This window comes from Salvia splendens, chromosome 19 (assembly GCF_004379255.2).
Source record: "Salvia splendens isolate huo1 chromosome 19, SspV2, whole genome shotgun sequence".
NCBI classification, from domain to species: Eukaryota; Viridiplantae; Streptophyta; class Magnoliopsida; order Lamiales; family Lamiaceae; genus Salvia; species Salvia splendens.
In genome coordinates, this window is record NC_056050.1 from 7578351 (window position 1) to 7595307 (window position 16957).

The 16957-nt window shown below is 42.8% G+C and overlaps 1 protein-coding gene across 1 annotated transcript; it reads right to left on the minus strand.

Annotated features, from left to right (window-relative positions):
• Window positions 1-9581: 9581 nt before the first annotated feature.
• Window positions 9582-10573, minus strand: LOC121778955. Its single transcript, XM_042176330.1, has 2 exons — window positions 10160-10573; window positions 9582-10067 (listed from the first exon to the last, which is right to left on the minus strand). Exons 1-2 carry the CDS (start codon window positions 10571-10573, stop codon window positions 9582-9584), a joined length of 900 nt encoding a protein of 299 aa, XP_042032264.1.
• Between the last annotated feature and the right edge of the window lie 6384 nt (window positions 10574-16957).

A 16957-nucleotide genomic window follows, 5' to 3' on the forward strand; every position in this document is an offset into this window, starting at 1 on the left:
ACCAAATGCCCGCTCGACATCCTTCCAAGCCGACTCCTGCTTTTGCGCAAATAAGGCCCTCTTCTCACCAATTGGGCAGCTGATCGTCTTCACAAAAACAGGTCACCGTGGGTATATGCCATCGGCCAAGTAGTACCCCATGTGGCATTTGCGCCTATTGGCAGTGAACTCGATGGCCGGGCCGTTGCCGTTGCATTGCTCGGTGAAGATGGTGGATGAGTTGAGGACATTAATGTCGTTGTTCGACCCGACTACGCCAAAGAAAGCATGCCAGATCCAGAGCCGATGGTCAGCGAAGGCTACGAGGATCATCGTCGGGTGGCTGCCCTTGTATCCACTAGTGAATTGGCCTCTCCACACCGTCAGACAATTCTTCCATTGCCAGTACATACAGTCGATGCTCCCTAGCATCCCAGTAAAGTCGTGCGCCATCTCGTGCATCTTTATCAGGCCCTGGCAATCAGCGGCAGTCGGCTTGTGCAAATATGTGTCGCCGTAGGCCTCCACAACTCCCCTACAAAATCTCTTCAGGCACTCCCGGCCTGTTGTCTCCCCGACGTGGAGGTACTCGTTGAAAATGTCTGCCGTGGTGCCGTAGGCCAACTGATGGAGTGCAGCCGTGCACTTTTGCAACGGTGTAAGGCCGGGTCGGCCGACGCCGTCTTCCCGATACGTGAAGTATTCATCACGTGATGACAACGTCCGGACAATGCTGAGAAAAATGTAACGCGACATTCTAAACCGATGGCAGAAATCAGTTTGTCCCCACCGTGGTTGATCGGCAAAATAGTCTGCAACCAGACGTTCGTGAGCTGCCGCGTGGTCGCGTCGGACAGACCTCCGACGTCGAATAGGCATGTGGATCTGCTCCGCCGCCGCCGTAGCCTCCTCGCGCTGCATTTGGGCTAAGCATTCCGCCATGGCCTCTTCAACGGCTGCATCTAGGGCTTCCGAGGTGGCCGAAGTCAAACTACCCGACTCCGAGGAGCTAGAACTAGTGGCGTCATCATCGTGGTTCATTTTGGTATTTGAGAGAGGTAGAAATGTGAGATATGAGCGAAATGAGAGAGGTGAGATGTTCGTACGAACAAGTGAATGAGAAACGGGGTTTAAATAGCCATAAAAACGCGTGCCATCGTCAGCGACCATCGTCCGCCGATCCCGCAATGGGGCGCCCGATGGCCCAGACGATGGCCTATCGTCCGCCGAGCCCACAATGGCGCGGACGATAGGCCATCGTCCTCTACGTTGGGTGCGGACGATGCATCGGGCGCGGACGTAGGGCGCGGACGATGGCGGACACCCACAATGTGGGCATCATCCGCGCCCGAGGACGATGGACGCCATCGGGTGCCCCATTGCGGGTGCCCTTGGTCTTCTTGTTCGATATCCTGTGCTTATCTTTAGTTATATTATGTCTATACTGTATACTTAGAGTTATTTTTAATGATAATAAATTGTGCATCAATGTGCTACTTTGAGATTGAGCCTTATGAAAATTCGTCCATTTGATTAGAAATTACAACTTCCACATTATACAATTCTTTTTTTTGTCACAGTTGGTTTAATTCCCTTTTGGGGAAAGGACAGATTAAAGAAATAAAACAGGATATTAAAAATATTGATGGAAAAAACGGAAGGTTGCACAATGACATCAGCGACCGTTCGTTTCCTTCTCTCTTTTGAATTTTAAAATTCAAAATCAAAACTCCCGCCTTTTCTCCCACTCCCTCCTAACTTTAACCACTGGGTTCCTGCATCACATCCTATCCACATTACAAAACTTAAGCAAAAGAATGGAACACCGAACTCACAGGTCCAAGGAAATTATATAGAAAACATTTCAAAGTTCAACCGACCCTTCAGGGTTGTTAAACATTTCAAAAATATTTTTGGGTTAAAAGATATTTTTCTTTGTTTGGGTTTTCTTGAGAAAACTTAAAAAGAATATTCACAATATTTACAAAAACTGTTTAAGTACTCTTAAGAATATGGGATCTCTGTTAAGATTTTCAAACTTCATGTCATTTCCTTGACCCAAAAATTTCCGAAGAATGCCTAAACCTTTCGACAACTTAGGCGATGATGGGGGGCATGCGCAGTGGAACTTCTTCCACCACACACAACTCCGAACCATCCCTAAACATCTTTACTCTATGTCCATTAACAAGAAAAGGTATAGAGTTAGGAGTGTTTCCCTGAATTTCCACAACTCCATTGGCTCTGAGGCTCACGATTGTGTAGGGTCCGGTCCATTTTGACTTCAGCTTCCCGGGCATCAGCTTTAACCTTGACTGGAATAAGAGCACTTTTTGACTAACTTGCAATTTCTTCACTCGGAGGTTCTTGTCGTGCCACAACTTAGTTTTCTCCATGTACCACATTGCAGCATCATACGACTCGAGCCTTAACTTGAAGATGACACATTTGCAGGACTGGGGGCTTCATAATCATCTCTCTGACCGCCCAATATGCTTTGTGCTCTATCCCAACTGGAAGATGACACATTTGCAGATCACGAGCCTATAGGGTGACATTCCAATGGGGGTCTTGAACGCAGTTCGATAGGCCCAGAGCGCATCATCTAACCTTTTGGTCCAATCCTTTCTTGACGGGTTAACGGTCTTCTCCAAAATCCCTTTGATCTCTCTATTAGAAATCTCTGCTTGACCGTTGCTCTGTGGATGATATGGAGTAGATAGTCGGTGATGTACCTCGTACTTCTTCATAAGCGCTTCCATTGTCCGATTGCAGAAATGCGTTCCTTGGTCTGAAATGACCGCCCTTGGCACTCCATATCTACTGAAAATATTCGCCTTGAGGAACCTTGTGACCTCTTTCGCCTCGCATGTGGCAGTCGCCTTGGCCTCTATCCACTTTGATACGTAATCCACTGCTACCAGTATGTAAGAATTACCGTAGGAAGATGGGAATGGCCCCATGAAGTCCACCCTCCAAATATCGAACACCTCACAGACAATCACTGGAATCTGGGGCATCTCATCACGAGTGGAAATACCCCCGGTCTGCTGGCATCGGTTATAACTCTGGCAGTACTCATAAACATCTTTGTTCAATGTTGGCCAATAGAATCCGCTATCTAAAACCTTCCGAGCGGTCTTCCTTGGACCAAAATGTCCTTCGCACGCTAATGCATGGCAGTGGTCCAGTAAGTCTCTTTGCTCCCATTCTGGAATGCATCTCCTGATTACTTGGTCAGATCTCATTCTCCATAGATACGGATCATCCCAGTAATAGTACTTGGCCTCGCTTCTGATTTTTATCCTTTGGGCTCGGGAAATCTCTGGAGTACTGGGTAGCTCCCCCTTGACTAAGTAGTTTGCTAAGTCAGCGAACCATGGTTCTGCATTCAGCGGATACTTCGCTTTGTCAGAAACTCCTGCTCCAGTTGCGGCCATCACCTTATCCCAACGAATAAGAATTGAGGTTTCCCCTGTGAGGTACAAATGTTCCTCCGGGAACGCATCTGGTATAGCTTCTTCAGTATCTCCTCGGAAGATCCTGCTGAGATGGTCGGCCACCTTGTTCTCAGTACCCTTCTTGTCTTTCACTTCCTAGTCGAACTCTTGAAGTAATAACACTCATCGGATCAATCGTGGCTTGGACCCCTTTTTTGCCAGTAGATACTTTATCGCTGCGTGATCAGTGAATACTACTACCTTCGACCCCAGTAAGTATGGTCGGAACTTCTCAAAGGAGTACACGACAACGAATATCTCTTTTTCCGTGGTGTCATAATTTTCCTGGGCTTGATTCAGGGTCTTTGATGCATAGTTCTTCCCTTTAATTCTTTGACCTAGGACTGCTACGACTGCATAATCACTGACGTCATACATTACCTCGAAGGGACAATTCCAGTCTGGAGCTCTGATAATAGGGGCTGATACAAGCCTTTCTTTCAGAAGTTGGAAGGCCCCTTGACATGCCTCGTCAAAGTTGAAGTCTACGTCATTCTGCAGGAGGTGGGTAAGTGGCTGCGGGATTTTTGCAAAGTCCTTGATAAATCTACGGTAGAATCCCGCATGGCCCAAAAATCCCCTGATTTCCTTCTGATTTGTAGGGTATGGAAGCCTTGAGATTACGTCTACCTTCGCCTTATCCACCTGAATACCCTTTTCCGAGACAATGTGGCCCAGAATAATTCCCTCCTGTACCATAAAATGACATTTCTCGAAGTTCAGCACTAGATTCTTCTCACTGCATCTTTGTAATACCAGATCCAAGTTGGTGAGGCAAGTCTCGAAGGAATTCCCGTAGACCGTGAAGTCATCCATAAAGAATTAGATACATTCTTCCAGCAGGTCCGAGAAAATACTCATCTTGCACCTCTGAAAAGTGCTTGGCGCATTACACAAGCCAAATGGCATCCTTCTATATGCATACGTCCCAAAAGGGCACGTGAAGGTAGACATGCCCACCGGTTCCGGTTCCGGCGGTTAACCGCCGAACCGGAACCGGCGGTTCCGGAACCGGCGCAATATTCCCGAACCGGAACCGGCGCAATTCGGTTCGCGGTCCGGTTCAGGTTCAAGATATTTCGAACCGGAACCGTCACCGAACCGGCGGTTCGGGACGGTTCGGAACCGGCGGTTAACCGTGGAACCGCCGGTTCCGGCGCTTAAATCGAGGCAGGGGGATGGGGGCCGGTGGTGATCTTCAAAAACGGTCGAAACCGCCGGTTTTTCGGCGGTTAACCGGCGGTTAACCGGAAAAACCGGCGGTTAACCGCCGGTTTAGTGACTTTCGAGGCGGCGCGGAGCACGAGGCGACAATGGAGCAGCTTTTGCAGACGGTTCGTTGACCGAACCGGCGGTTTTATTTCGGAAACCGGCGGTTTTGGCCCGGAAACCAGCGGTTCCGCCGGTTCCGGCGGTTTTCCGCCAAAACCGCCGGTTTTGTGAAAATTCAAATTTTTTTTTTTTTTTTAAATTTCAAATTCGAATTCTTCCATTTTCCCCCTCATTTTTTTCTATAAATACCCCCCTCTATCCTCATTTACGTTCACCCCACTCTTGTGTTAATAAGAGTTTCTCTCTTCAATCTCTCAATTCTCTCTCTTTGTCTCCAATTTCTCATTTGTGCTATTGTGCTTCCATTTAATTACGCAATTGCTACTCTTATTACGCATTGTTATACACTTATACAGTTATACTTGTTCCCGTAGTTCTATAAGTTGTCTTTCTTTCTCAATTACTAAAACAAAAAAAAATATATTATTCCATATTTCTACATTTCTACATACCATTCCAATATGTCTTCATCCCGAGAAGGTCGTGTTGATAAGGGAAAGGGAAAGGCCAAGAGGCCATCTCGGAGATCCGTTATTGATGAAATTTCTCAAATGAACATGGATGAGTGGCAGGTTAATATTTATTATCTACTAATTTCATTAATTTTGAATTACATTTCATTATTGTTCATAATTTTATTTTGTATTTACAATACAAATATTATTTTGTAGGCTCGAGAAGAGCAAGATGTGGCACATGCTATTGCTCTCTCTCGCTCTCAATACCAAGGCGATGCTTATGTTGGTACCGGTAGTGGTGCTCCCGGTCGCGGTGCCTATTCCCAACAAAGTCCAACCCCCGTGAATGTTGATGAAGACGATGATGATGATGATGATGACGACGAGGAGGAGGGGGAGGAGGTAGAAGAGGTTCAAGAAATGCCACCCCCACCACCACCAAGGAGTCGGCGTGGTCGTGGTCGTGGACGTGGACAACCTCCTCAACCTCCTAGACCAGCTGAAAGGTCTTTAACCTCAAACATCTTCGTGAAACATTTCAAGAGGGTACAAGATAGTAACGATCCAAACACTTATAATGTGTATTGCAACTATTGCGAAAACGTATACACATTCCGAAAGGGTGGAGGCTACGGTACATTTACCCGTCACCTGGAGAAAGCGCATCCGGTCGAGTTTGGTATCGCTCCAACCCAAACTCAACTCAACTTTCAACATGGAGTCGGAAGTGGGACGACGGGTTCATCCCAAACATCAGGTATGTGTAGCAATACTCTTTTGAAATATGATCACAAAAATGCTCTTAATGTGATGTCTAGATTTGCCGTTATGAAACATTTTCCATTCAATGCTTTTGATAACGATGCTTTTGAGTCGAGTATGCGGCAAGTATATAATGCTGCTGCAAGAAAATTGAGTCGAACTTCAATGACGCGAGCCGTTGTTCGACAATGCATGGAAAAGAAGGCGCAATTAGGTACGTTTATTATTAACTTAGGGCATAAAGTTTCTATTTGTTCTGATGTGTGGACTGATTGTTTTTGTAAAAATTCGTATATGGGCATCACGGTGCATTTCGTTGATCACAGTTGGACTTTAAACAAACGTTTGATTGCATTTCGGGAATTTCCCGCACCACACACTGCACAAGCAATTGCTCAATTGATCATTCAAGTTTTGAATGAATTTCAATTGATCAATAAAATTTTTTCTATTGGTTTTGACAATGCTAGCGCTAACACTGCTAGCATAGATGATTTAATCAGTGCATGTTCTCCTGTTATTGATGGTAAATATTTCCATGTGCGATGTATTGCCCATATTTTGAATTTGTCTGTTCAAGATGCCATCGATTTGTGGCAAAAGTATGTTGATCCTATTAGAACTGCTGTGAAGTTGATTCATAACAAAGCTCCTATTGGTAGAGCTTGGAAGAGATATTGTCATGGTAAGCAATGCAGGTACACCAACTTTCGTTTGGATGTTTCAACTCGGTGGAACTCGACATATGATATGTTGGAGTCGACTTTGAACCACATTGAGTATTTATGTGATTTTTTTAGAAGTTGTCCTCATGTTCCTTCTGATTTGATTTTGATACCCGCTTGTTGGGACCACAGCATGGATTTATTTCGATTATTCCGCGCTTTCAAAAATGCCACTGTTGAGTTATCCGGTGTTTATTATCCTACTTCTGTGCGCGTTTTGGAGCATTGCATGTATGTGGCAATTGGTTTTAAAACTTGTGTGAAAAATACTCAATTCGTTGAGTTGAAGGCTATTTTGTTTTACATGGTTGAAAAATGGTTAAAATATTTTTCACGTATTCCAAATGTGTTTTTGATTGCAAAATGCTTGGATCCAAAGTGGAAGTTGCATGGTGTTTATAAAATTTTAGACATGTACTATGGTTGTTTGCACGCTTTGGATTTTTCTCAACTCCGCGAAATGGGCTTGACAAGAGGAGAATGCTTCGAACTAAGTATTCCGGATGTTGATGAAATCAAACATAGGTTAGATAGTGCACTTCGTTCTCTCTACGCGGAATATGAAATGCGGTATAACACCGCTCACCAGGTACGTGCTCCTCCTAGTCCTTCTACATTTGATTTTGGTGGAGGGGATTTTTCCAATGTCATGATCGATCCCGACGTAGTATCACAATTGCAAGATCTATACGGTACTACAACCAATAGGACTAGAGCGACTAGTGAATTAGATATATATTTGGAATCGCGCTCTATTTTTCAAGATGCAGGTCCTCCTACTCAACAAATTGACGTCCTTAATTGGTGGGGAACACATGACAAAGAGTTTCCGATACTCTCCATCATGGCTAAGGAGATATTCGCCGTTCCCGCTTCCACCGTCGCCGTTGAACAAGCTTTTAGTGTCGGCGGTTGTGTCCTAGACGACAAAAGGAGCAATCTCTCCGCCAAGAACATGGAAGCCACTATGTTACTTGACAATTGGGCAAAGGCGGACATGAGAGCACAAGAGCCGGATTTCGACTTCCGTGTAGAGAGTGATGGTGAAGAATTTTCTTCCGATGGCGATGACGAGGTCAGAAGCGATAGCACTCAACATTAGCAATGAGTCGACGGGGGCGGTGAACGGCGAGCACTGCCGACCAAAAAGGTAAGCAAGGTAAGAGAACTACGTGGGCTTTGATTCCTCAATAAAATTGTGGATACGTAGGCACCTCAACTTAAATTTGAAAAGTTTAACTTCGAAAGTTTAAGTTGAGCTCAAGCCCTTTTCAATTTTTTTTTCCCCCCTATTTCATAGATCATTCAGGATGCGGCTATGTTGTACTTGAAGATCATTAAAATATATTCCCCATTTGATAAATATCAAATGCGGAATATATTTTAATGATCTTCAAGTACAACTTAGCCGCATCCTGAATGATCTATGAAATCTTACCTTGGAATCAACCTTTTTTTCTTGCAAAATGTTGCCCATTTTCTAAGCAAACACATATCAGCACGCTATATACACATTGCTGCATTTCTAATAGGGGCAATTTGATCTTCCAAAGCAATCAATGCATCTCGAACACACATAGTCAGAACATTATTTAAGCATCTAGCATGGAAAAAATCAGAACAAACTATCTATTAGTACTAATTTTTTCCATGCTAGATGCTTGAATAATATTCTGACTATGTGTGTTCGAGATGCATTGATTGCTTTGGAAGATCAAATTGCCCCTATTAGAAATGTAGCAATGTGTATATAGCGTGTTGATATGTGTTTGCTTAGAAAATGGGCAACATTTTGCAAGAAAAAAGGGTTGATCCCAAGGTAAGAGAACTACGTGGGCTTTGATTCCTCAATAAAATTGTGGATACGTAGGCAACTCAACTTAAATTTGAAAAGTTTAACTTTGAAAGTTTAAGTTGATCTCAAGCCCTTTTCAATTTTTCCTTTTTCCCCCCCATTTCATTTTTTTTTAAATTTACCTTCCGAGTCCGACGAGGCGACGAGCCGACGCCCGACGACACTTGTAAATTATATTACATTGTTGTATGTTGTTGTATTGTATACTTATGTATTGTAAATTGTAATGTATCGTTGTCCGTTACAACTCAAAATCAATAAAATTTATTTCATTTTCTCCTTATTCGTCTTATTTGTGCTTGAATTATGCATTGTCTTGTTCCGATTTGTTGTATAAAGCCAAATTTCAAATTTAAAAAAAAAAATAATAATAATTGAACCGGCGAAACCGCCGGTTCAAAAACCGGAACCGCCAAAACCGCCGGAAAACCGGCGGTTCCGAACCGGAACCGGAACCGCCCGGTTTTCGAACCGGAACCGGAACCGTGAAATAGCCTCACGGTCCGGTTCCGGTTCCGCTTCCGCCAAAACCGGAACCGGCGGTTCCGAACCGGAACCGCCGGTTTTCGAACCGTGGGCATCTCTACGTGAAGGTCGTCTTTTCCTGATCTTCTGGATTGACGTAAATCTGGAAGTATCCGCTATATCAATCCAGAAAATAGAAAAACTTCTTGCCTGCCAATCTCTCCAACATTTGGTCTATAAATAGCAATGGGAAATAGTCCTTCCGCGTGGCCTCATTCAGTTTCCGATAATCGATGCACATCCGCCAACCGATTACTAACCTTGTGTGTACCAATTCATTTTTCTCATTTGTCACCACTTGGATCCCCGACTTCTTTGGTACCATATGGACTGGGCTTACCCACTTATTGTCGGGAATCGAGTATATGATACCTAATGACAGCAGCTTGAGCACTTCCTTCAAGACCTCTTCTCTCATATCCGGGTTCAACTTTCTCTGTGGGTCTCAGTGGGGTTTCGCTCCTTCCTCCAAGCAAATATGGTGCATGCAGAGGTCAAGACTGATTCCCACCAGGTCTGACGGAGTCCATCCTATGGCTTTCTTGTTCCTCCTGAGTACTTTTAGTAATTCTGTTTCTTGCTCCCCGGTTAGGTTGTTGTTAATGATCATCGGGAACATCTCGTTCTCCTCCAAATAAGCATACCTTAGGCCTGGGGGCAATGTCTTCAGTTCATTCTTTGTTGAACTTGTCTCCTGAGGTAGTGGATTCTTCTTTGCCTCCTTGGTGATTAATCCTTCAGGTCCAAGAAAATTTTCCACATTAGACACACATGCTAATTCCTTAGACCTGGCAGATTCAGGACTTTTACAGAATTCCAGAAGTGCCTCTGCTAACTCTTCATCTGTCATTCCCAGTGTGTTTACGGCCTCGCACCAATTGGCCACCTCCTTGTCAATGAAGTGACTTAACTCAGAATTTTCCACCTGTTCCTGCATCAATTCAGTCTCAAGAAATTTTTGGACCAGGGGGTTAATTACATCTACAACATGCACATTTCTATGTCCAGTGGCTTCTTCATAACCTCATCTATGTTAAAAATAAACTTCTGTCCATGATAATCTAAGCAAATAGTTCCATCAAAAACATCAATGATTGTCTTAGCGGTGCGTAAAAATGGTCTTCCTAAAAGCACTCCGCTAGACTCAGCAGACTGGTACTCACTCATCTTTATAACATGGAAATCAGCAGGGTATAGAAAATCATGCACTTTGACTATTACATTCTCTAACACACCCTCGGGACTGATGCACAACCTATCAGCTAATTGAATTACCACCTTCGTATCAACCATTCTCACTCCTTCCAGTTTCTTATAAAGGGAAAGCGGTAAAACATTTATTGATGCACCTAGATCACACAAAGCATGCTCGACTTTAATGTTCCCAATCGAAATGGGGAGAGTGAACATACCTGGATCAGTACGCTTGGAGGGCATTCTTCTCTTCTAAATCACTGCCGATACGGTTTCTCCAATCACTATTTTGCCGCTGGGTTTAGTCTTCCCGGCGATAAACTCCTTGATAAACTTGCTGAAGATGGGCAGCTTTAAAGCTTGGAGAAACGTCAGATTAATTTCCAACTTCCCAAAAATTTCCATGAAGTCCGCTGGATCCTCCTTTTTCTTCTTAAGTTCCCCTTTGTAGGGAAAGGGTTTCACCTGCCTTTCTTTGTTGCTACTGTCTCCCTTGGAAGACTCTCCAGCCTCTCTCCTGATTTCTTCTATCTCTACCTCAACTCTTGGGCCCAAGAAGTGTTGATCAACTTCTTGGGGTTCTGGTCTTTTACCGTTTCTGCTCTGGTTGTCATCCTCTGTTCTGACTTCCCCTGTTTCAACCTCCCCTGTTTCGGTTTTCTTATCCGGTGGAGTTGGAGTCGACCATTCATCTTCCTTCGTACTTGGACCGTCATATTCTCGCCCAGATCTTAGGGTGATCTGGCTGATGTTCCCCCTATCCGGTGGTTGCACCGAGGCAGGAATCCTTCATTCGTTCCCGCGCATCTCACTCAAAGAAGTCGTGATCTGGGATAGCTGCTTCGCTAACAAGTCCATAGCTGCCTTCTGCTCAGTTTGCGCATCCTGAAGCTTATGCACCACGTCATTGTTGGACTGCATGTTGTTCTAAATGTGCTGCTGTGAGTTCACCATATCAGTCACCAATTCGTCAATGCTTTTCAGCTGTCTTGAGCTCTGCTGGCTGGTATTCAGCCCTTGAGGGTGGTTTGGGCCATGCCCCTGATTCGGGCGGAAGTTTCCTATACCTCCTGGGTTGTTGTATTGTGGGTTCTGCCCTTGGTGACCTTGATGGTTGGGCTGAGAATTCTGAGTGTTGCCTTGGTAATTCCTCTGATGTGGCGGCACGTATGAACTTGCTGGGTTGCTCTGATTTCTGTTCGCCCAGTTAGGATGGTCATTTTGCTGCCGATTGCCCCAATTGTTCCCTTCTTGATTTCTGTTTACCCAGTTTGATTGTCGCTCCTGAGGGTTTGAATAGTTGTTGCTCTGTTGTTGGGGTGGCAAGTTCGGATCATTGTCGGACCATCTGAAGTTTGGGTGATCCCTCCAGGGAGCATCCCTTTACATGCCTGGGTTCCAACTTCCATTAGGATTCCAGCTCCCCGTGGCATTCGCCTAAGCTTGGATATCTCCCTCGCTTTGCTGACCATAGCACTGGTATATTTCCTCTGGACCTGGCATTTGCTTGATCTTCTCGCCTGCCGAGGAATTGTTCTTCCCTAAGGCAATCAGAATTGCTTTCTCCAGCTTATCTATCCTTGCATCTATCCGGTCTTCACTTTGCACGTTCACTGCTTCTACACTCCCCCTCTTAAGGATGGTGCGAGGTGAGTTGTACGCCTTCTTAGCATCGATTAGCCTTCCTAAGATCTTTCTGGCCTCGCTTACTCGCTTCTTTGTGAAATTCCCCCTGCTTGAAGAGTTCAGTAAATCCTTGGATTCTGGATTCGTCCCTTCATAGAAAATGTTGTAGACCTCTGCTTCGCACATCCGATTGTTGGGGCATGAATCGATCAATCCCTTGAAACGTGACCAATACTGGCTCAGAGACTCATCATAATCCCGTCGACATGCCAGAATCTCCTTCTTAATTGCATTTGTCTTATTCGACGGGAAAAAGTAGTCCAAGAACAGTAGCCTGAAATCCTCCCATGAGCTTATAGAGTTTGCCGGCAGCCTCAGTAGCCAAGTATTCGCCTCTCCCTTCAGTGCGAAAGGAAGAGTACGTAGCCTATAATCTTCCTCGATCGAGTTGGGCGGCCTTTTCTGAATGCTGCAGAGTTTGCAAAACTCGTGTAGGAACTCGTAGGGACATTCTATCTTACGGCCATAGAAGTGTGGCATTACGGCCTGTACATTGGTCTTGATGTCTATCAATCTATGAGCTGGGGTGATCACTATTGCTTGCGCCTGCTCGCCGTTCAAATGAGCATTGAGCGAGCCGATCTCTGGATCGTTGTCTGGTTTAGCCGCCATTCTGACGGTTCCTTCTTCGTCTGAGTCTGCAGTCGACTTGACTTCCTCCTTGATGGGTGGGACTAGGTCGTCGACACTTTCTGAACTCAGCTGGACTAGATCTCTTGTTGTTAACCCAGATCGAGTAGTAACAGGGGAGACTATTTTCTTGATCTGCCAACTAATTTGAGCGTCTTTCCAACCAAATGAGTTATTCCAGTGTCCAGACCTTGTACCTCTGCTCATAAACTGAAAAGAAAACGAAAAACAACAAATTAAAATTATGTACGCCAAAAATCTCTAAATGCAAACGTAAACAACGCCATCCATCCCCGGCAACGACGCCATTTGAAGCTCGCGTGGGACGAAGTGATTTTTTTTTTGTTTGCACCTGTGGTTTACAAACCCCTAGGTCCAAAGGATTCACTAGAGCATAGGGTCTAGGAGATTGTGGAACCTTCGGATATGCAGTCGTTGTCACAATAATCCCCCGCTTCAAAACCTCAACCATCTATACTATTGGCTAGTATAGGGAAGTCGGGATCGAATCCACGAGGATGGAAGGGTTAGAATGCATTAAGAGAACTTTGGAAGGTTCGGTTGCTGCCACGTAATGAGAGGGTTGAGTTTTAACTACTAGACCTGGGAAATTAAACCTAATCTATTCTATCTACTGGGTCCAGAGAATGGAAAATGCGTAAAATATAAATGCATGCATGATTCGAACCTGAATTTAACTTTGGATCATTCACCAAATTTCCTGGGTCAAGCAAATGAGTTCCCTAAAATAGCTAGACACAAGGCATGCAAAAGTAAACGACAAAACAGATTTCCCTAACTGGCTACTAACAGAAAGCTGCAACTAACAAACTAAAGCAAACTCGACTATAACTACCAATCGACTTCATCTTTTCTTCAGCAAACGAACACAAAATAAAACAAAATAGAGCATAGAAACAGAGCATACTTCAAATCGAACGTTAAACAAAACGATTAAGCTAAATATCACCAGATCTAATCTACCAGGTCAAGCAAATCAACAATAACAGACAACTCCATGCAGATCCAAAAGTACGTACTCAGATTTAAACATTAAAAAGGAAATCTACATTAGATCCATCAGATTCAACACCAACAAAACTCAGATCCATAACCTCCAACTCCGATTCAAACCAACAACCAACAAAACCACTTAGATCTCTCCGATCTCAACTTCAAACGAACATTCAATTGCGAAAAGCATCCAAATCAGTAAAGTAAACACAAAACATCACAAATCAGAGTGAAATCGAGAAATGGAACTAGATTAACCATAAAAACATCGAAGTGAGTCACAAAACAGTCGCCGAACTTCTGGCAAGGAAGTCGGCGAGAGAAAGTACGTGCGTAAAATTAAAATTGTTTCTTCGTCCTTATCAGGACGGTGTTACACTTCCAACTGAGCAAACATTCCACGCTACACTACCCAGGATTCCCCATATGAAACCAAATGCGTGAGCTAAGTGAGTGAAGATGAAGAGTGAGCCGAAACACCTAAGGAATTTTTCTAACTAAGAGCCTCCCTTTTTCGCAAGATTCCTTGTATTTATAGGCGTGGCTCAAATCCCTAGGGTAATGGACTTCGTGATTTGACATTTGTGCCCTTGAGGATTTTGCTCTTTTTCTTCACTTTTTCTCTTCTATTTCCTCTGCCTTGGTGATTAATCTTTGTTCCTATGTCTAGTAGATTATTCACGCACCTGGACTTATAAATACGCGTTAGCATTGTAGAAAACACAGAATTTATACCCAAAATAGATGCATGAAACGAGCCTTATCAGGCGCCAAAAACTTGATGCACTTTTTAATAGCACTAAAAATACCTGCAAGTATACATGGTAGATCTAGTATAGCTAAAGGTCAGTACCGCGATATCGAATAGGGGGAATATAATTGCAACTGACTATCATGTATTAAGCGTCATATACTATCTAGAGAAACAAGAGATTTGGTTTAACTAAGTAAACACAAATAATATAAAGCAAATAAATTAGGCAAATGGTGGAATTCCAAGAATAGTGGTTTCACAATTATGATTATACAAATTCCAACTACAACATCCTAGCACAGTTCATACTTCGATAGAACGAGTCACCTAAGTTTTGCCCATGCGGCACAAGGTTAGTTTACTAACACTAGGGTTGTCAATCCTAGATCTGTAACTCCCAAAAGCTCCTAAGACTCTTGAAAAGTCCCCACTCTCAATTAACAGTGCCGCTTTAAGGGAAGCTAATTGTAGTGTCTGCTAAGTTGACCTAATTCGCCAACCTCCTCTCACGATTATGTAACAAGTTATATTAAATCATCACAGAATGTGTCACTCAAACGTGAAGCATTATCTAACAACTTAGGGAAGAAACGAAGTAAGAACAAAACTGATATTAAATAGCAAAACGGAATTTTATAAATCAATAAAAGTTACTAACACATCCAAAGAAGTCTTATAGTTAAGCTACTTATAGACAAATAGCAAAAACTACAAATTAAAGTACAAAACATAAAGAAAAAGTAAACAAAACCCAATGATGAATTGTTGTGCAATCTTTAGTCTTCTCTTGCCTTGCTCTAATCTCCAAGAATGGTGATGGAATGATGGATGGAGGAATTAGGGTTGGAGAGTGGAGGGGGAGCCATGAAGGCTCCCCTTTTGGAGGCTATGAATTGGTGAATATTATGAATTAGGTTATGGGGTATTTATAGACTTGAAAAGGATTTAAACTTGGTAAAAAAGTCTCCTCCAAGTAATAGTAAATATAGAATTTCCGTGCCCCATAGGTTAAGGAAAAGATTTAGCTTCACAATGTAATGTCTTCTTTCCTTCTTTCAATTTCCGCCACCAACTCTGCATTTGACAGCTTTGCGCGACTTTGGTGCAACAGCCATAACTTTCTCCACAGAACTATGATTGAGATGATCAAAGTCCCACCGCGAAGATCTTTCGAAAATGAAGAGAATGACATGTAGAATGCCATGATTGAACTTCAGGATCACTAGAAAATTGAGTTTGAACACAGGCTGTCGTGCGCGACCGGGCCTAGCGGGCCGCTGGACAGCTCCAGAACTCTCTGGATTCGTTGCAGCAACCGTTGGCATGGGTCCAGCGGGCCGCTGGGTTGCGCTTCAGTTCCAGCTTCCAGATTTGACGTTTTTATGTCCTTTTCAGCTCTATTTTGCACATTTCTCATAAAACACGTCAAAATAACAAAATGGATAAAATATGCAAATAATGGACATGTAATGCAACTTTGACACTCAAAACGGACCCAAAAATTGCCTTAAAATAGTGCAAAATCCGAGCGTATCACGGATTCAATTATTAAATCTTTTTTTTATCCTTTTTAAATATTCTAATTTGCATTCTAAAATAGAAATTCATCTAATGCACACATTTTTTTTATATCTTAGCATTTTTGTTTTTTCAATTCATTTAAAATATACACAATTTACAATATATTTATTTTATCTATTTTTTATATCTTTTAAAGCAATTTATACATTCATCATTTTAGCTTTTAAAATTATTTTAATGTATTTGAAACCTACACAATTCACACATATATTTGTTCTTTCTTTTTTCCAAATCATTAATAGAATTCTTTATATCTTCATCATTTTAGCTTTTTAAAAATATTCTAATGTATTTTAATTCAATATCGTTTTGGCATAATATATAATTAGTTTTTATTTTCCAATTTTCTTCTAATGCATATCTTTATGTTGTTTTTAATAACAAAAATAAAATCATAAATTTTAATTGAGAAAATAAATTAAAAAAATAAAAAGAATCGGTTAAATTTTGAGGCTTGAAGTGCAATAATTAATTATCGTACCCCCAAACAAAAATTTCTAGATCTGCCACTGGTGTTACTACCCGGTCAGATGGGACATCCTAAATTTCGGGTGGTCTTCCCAAGCTCAATTCCTACCCGATCAGGCAGGACTCCTGGGTTATAGAGCTCAACTCGTGCATGACTCTCTGGACTCCATTTTATGAGACCCAACTGAGTTATAGAGCTCAACTCAAACTCGATCGAGTGTGAGTCTTTGGACTCGCTTCCTCTTCACTTGACCTGGTGGAATTTCACAAATGACCTAGAAATACCGTAACAGTTGAGAAAGCTAAGGTAACTCATCTATACAGTCTACAAACCTTTGGTTCATTAACTCTACGGGAATTCTATAATACTTCCTCCGTCCCGGCTAAGATGACACATTTCTTAGCCAGCACGGGATTTTAAGAGCTATTGGTTAATGTGTTTAATTGAAGAGAGAAAAAAGGGATGTAAGTATTAAAATAGAGAGAAAGAAAGA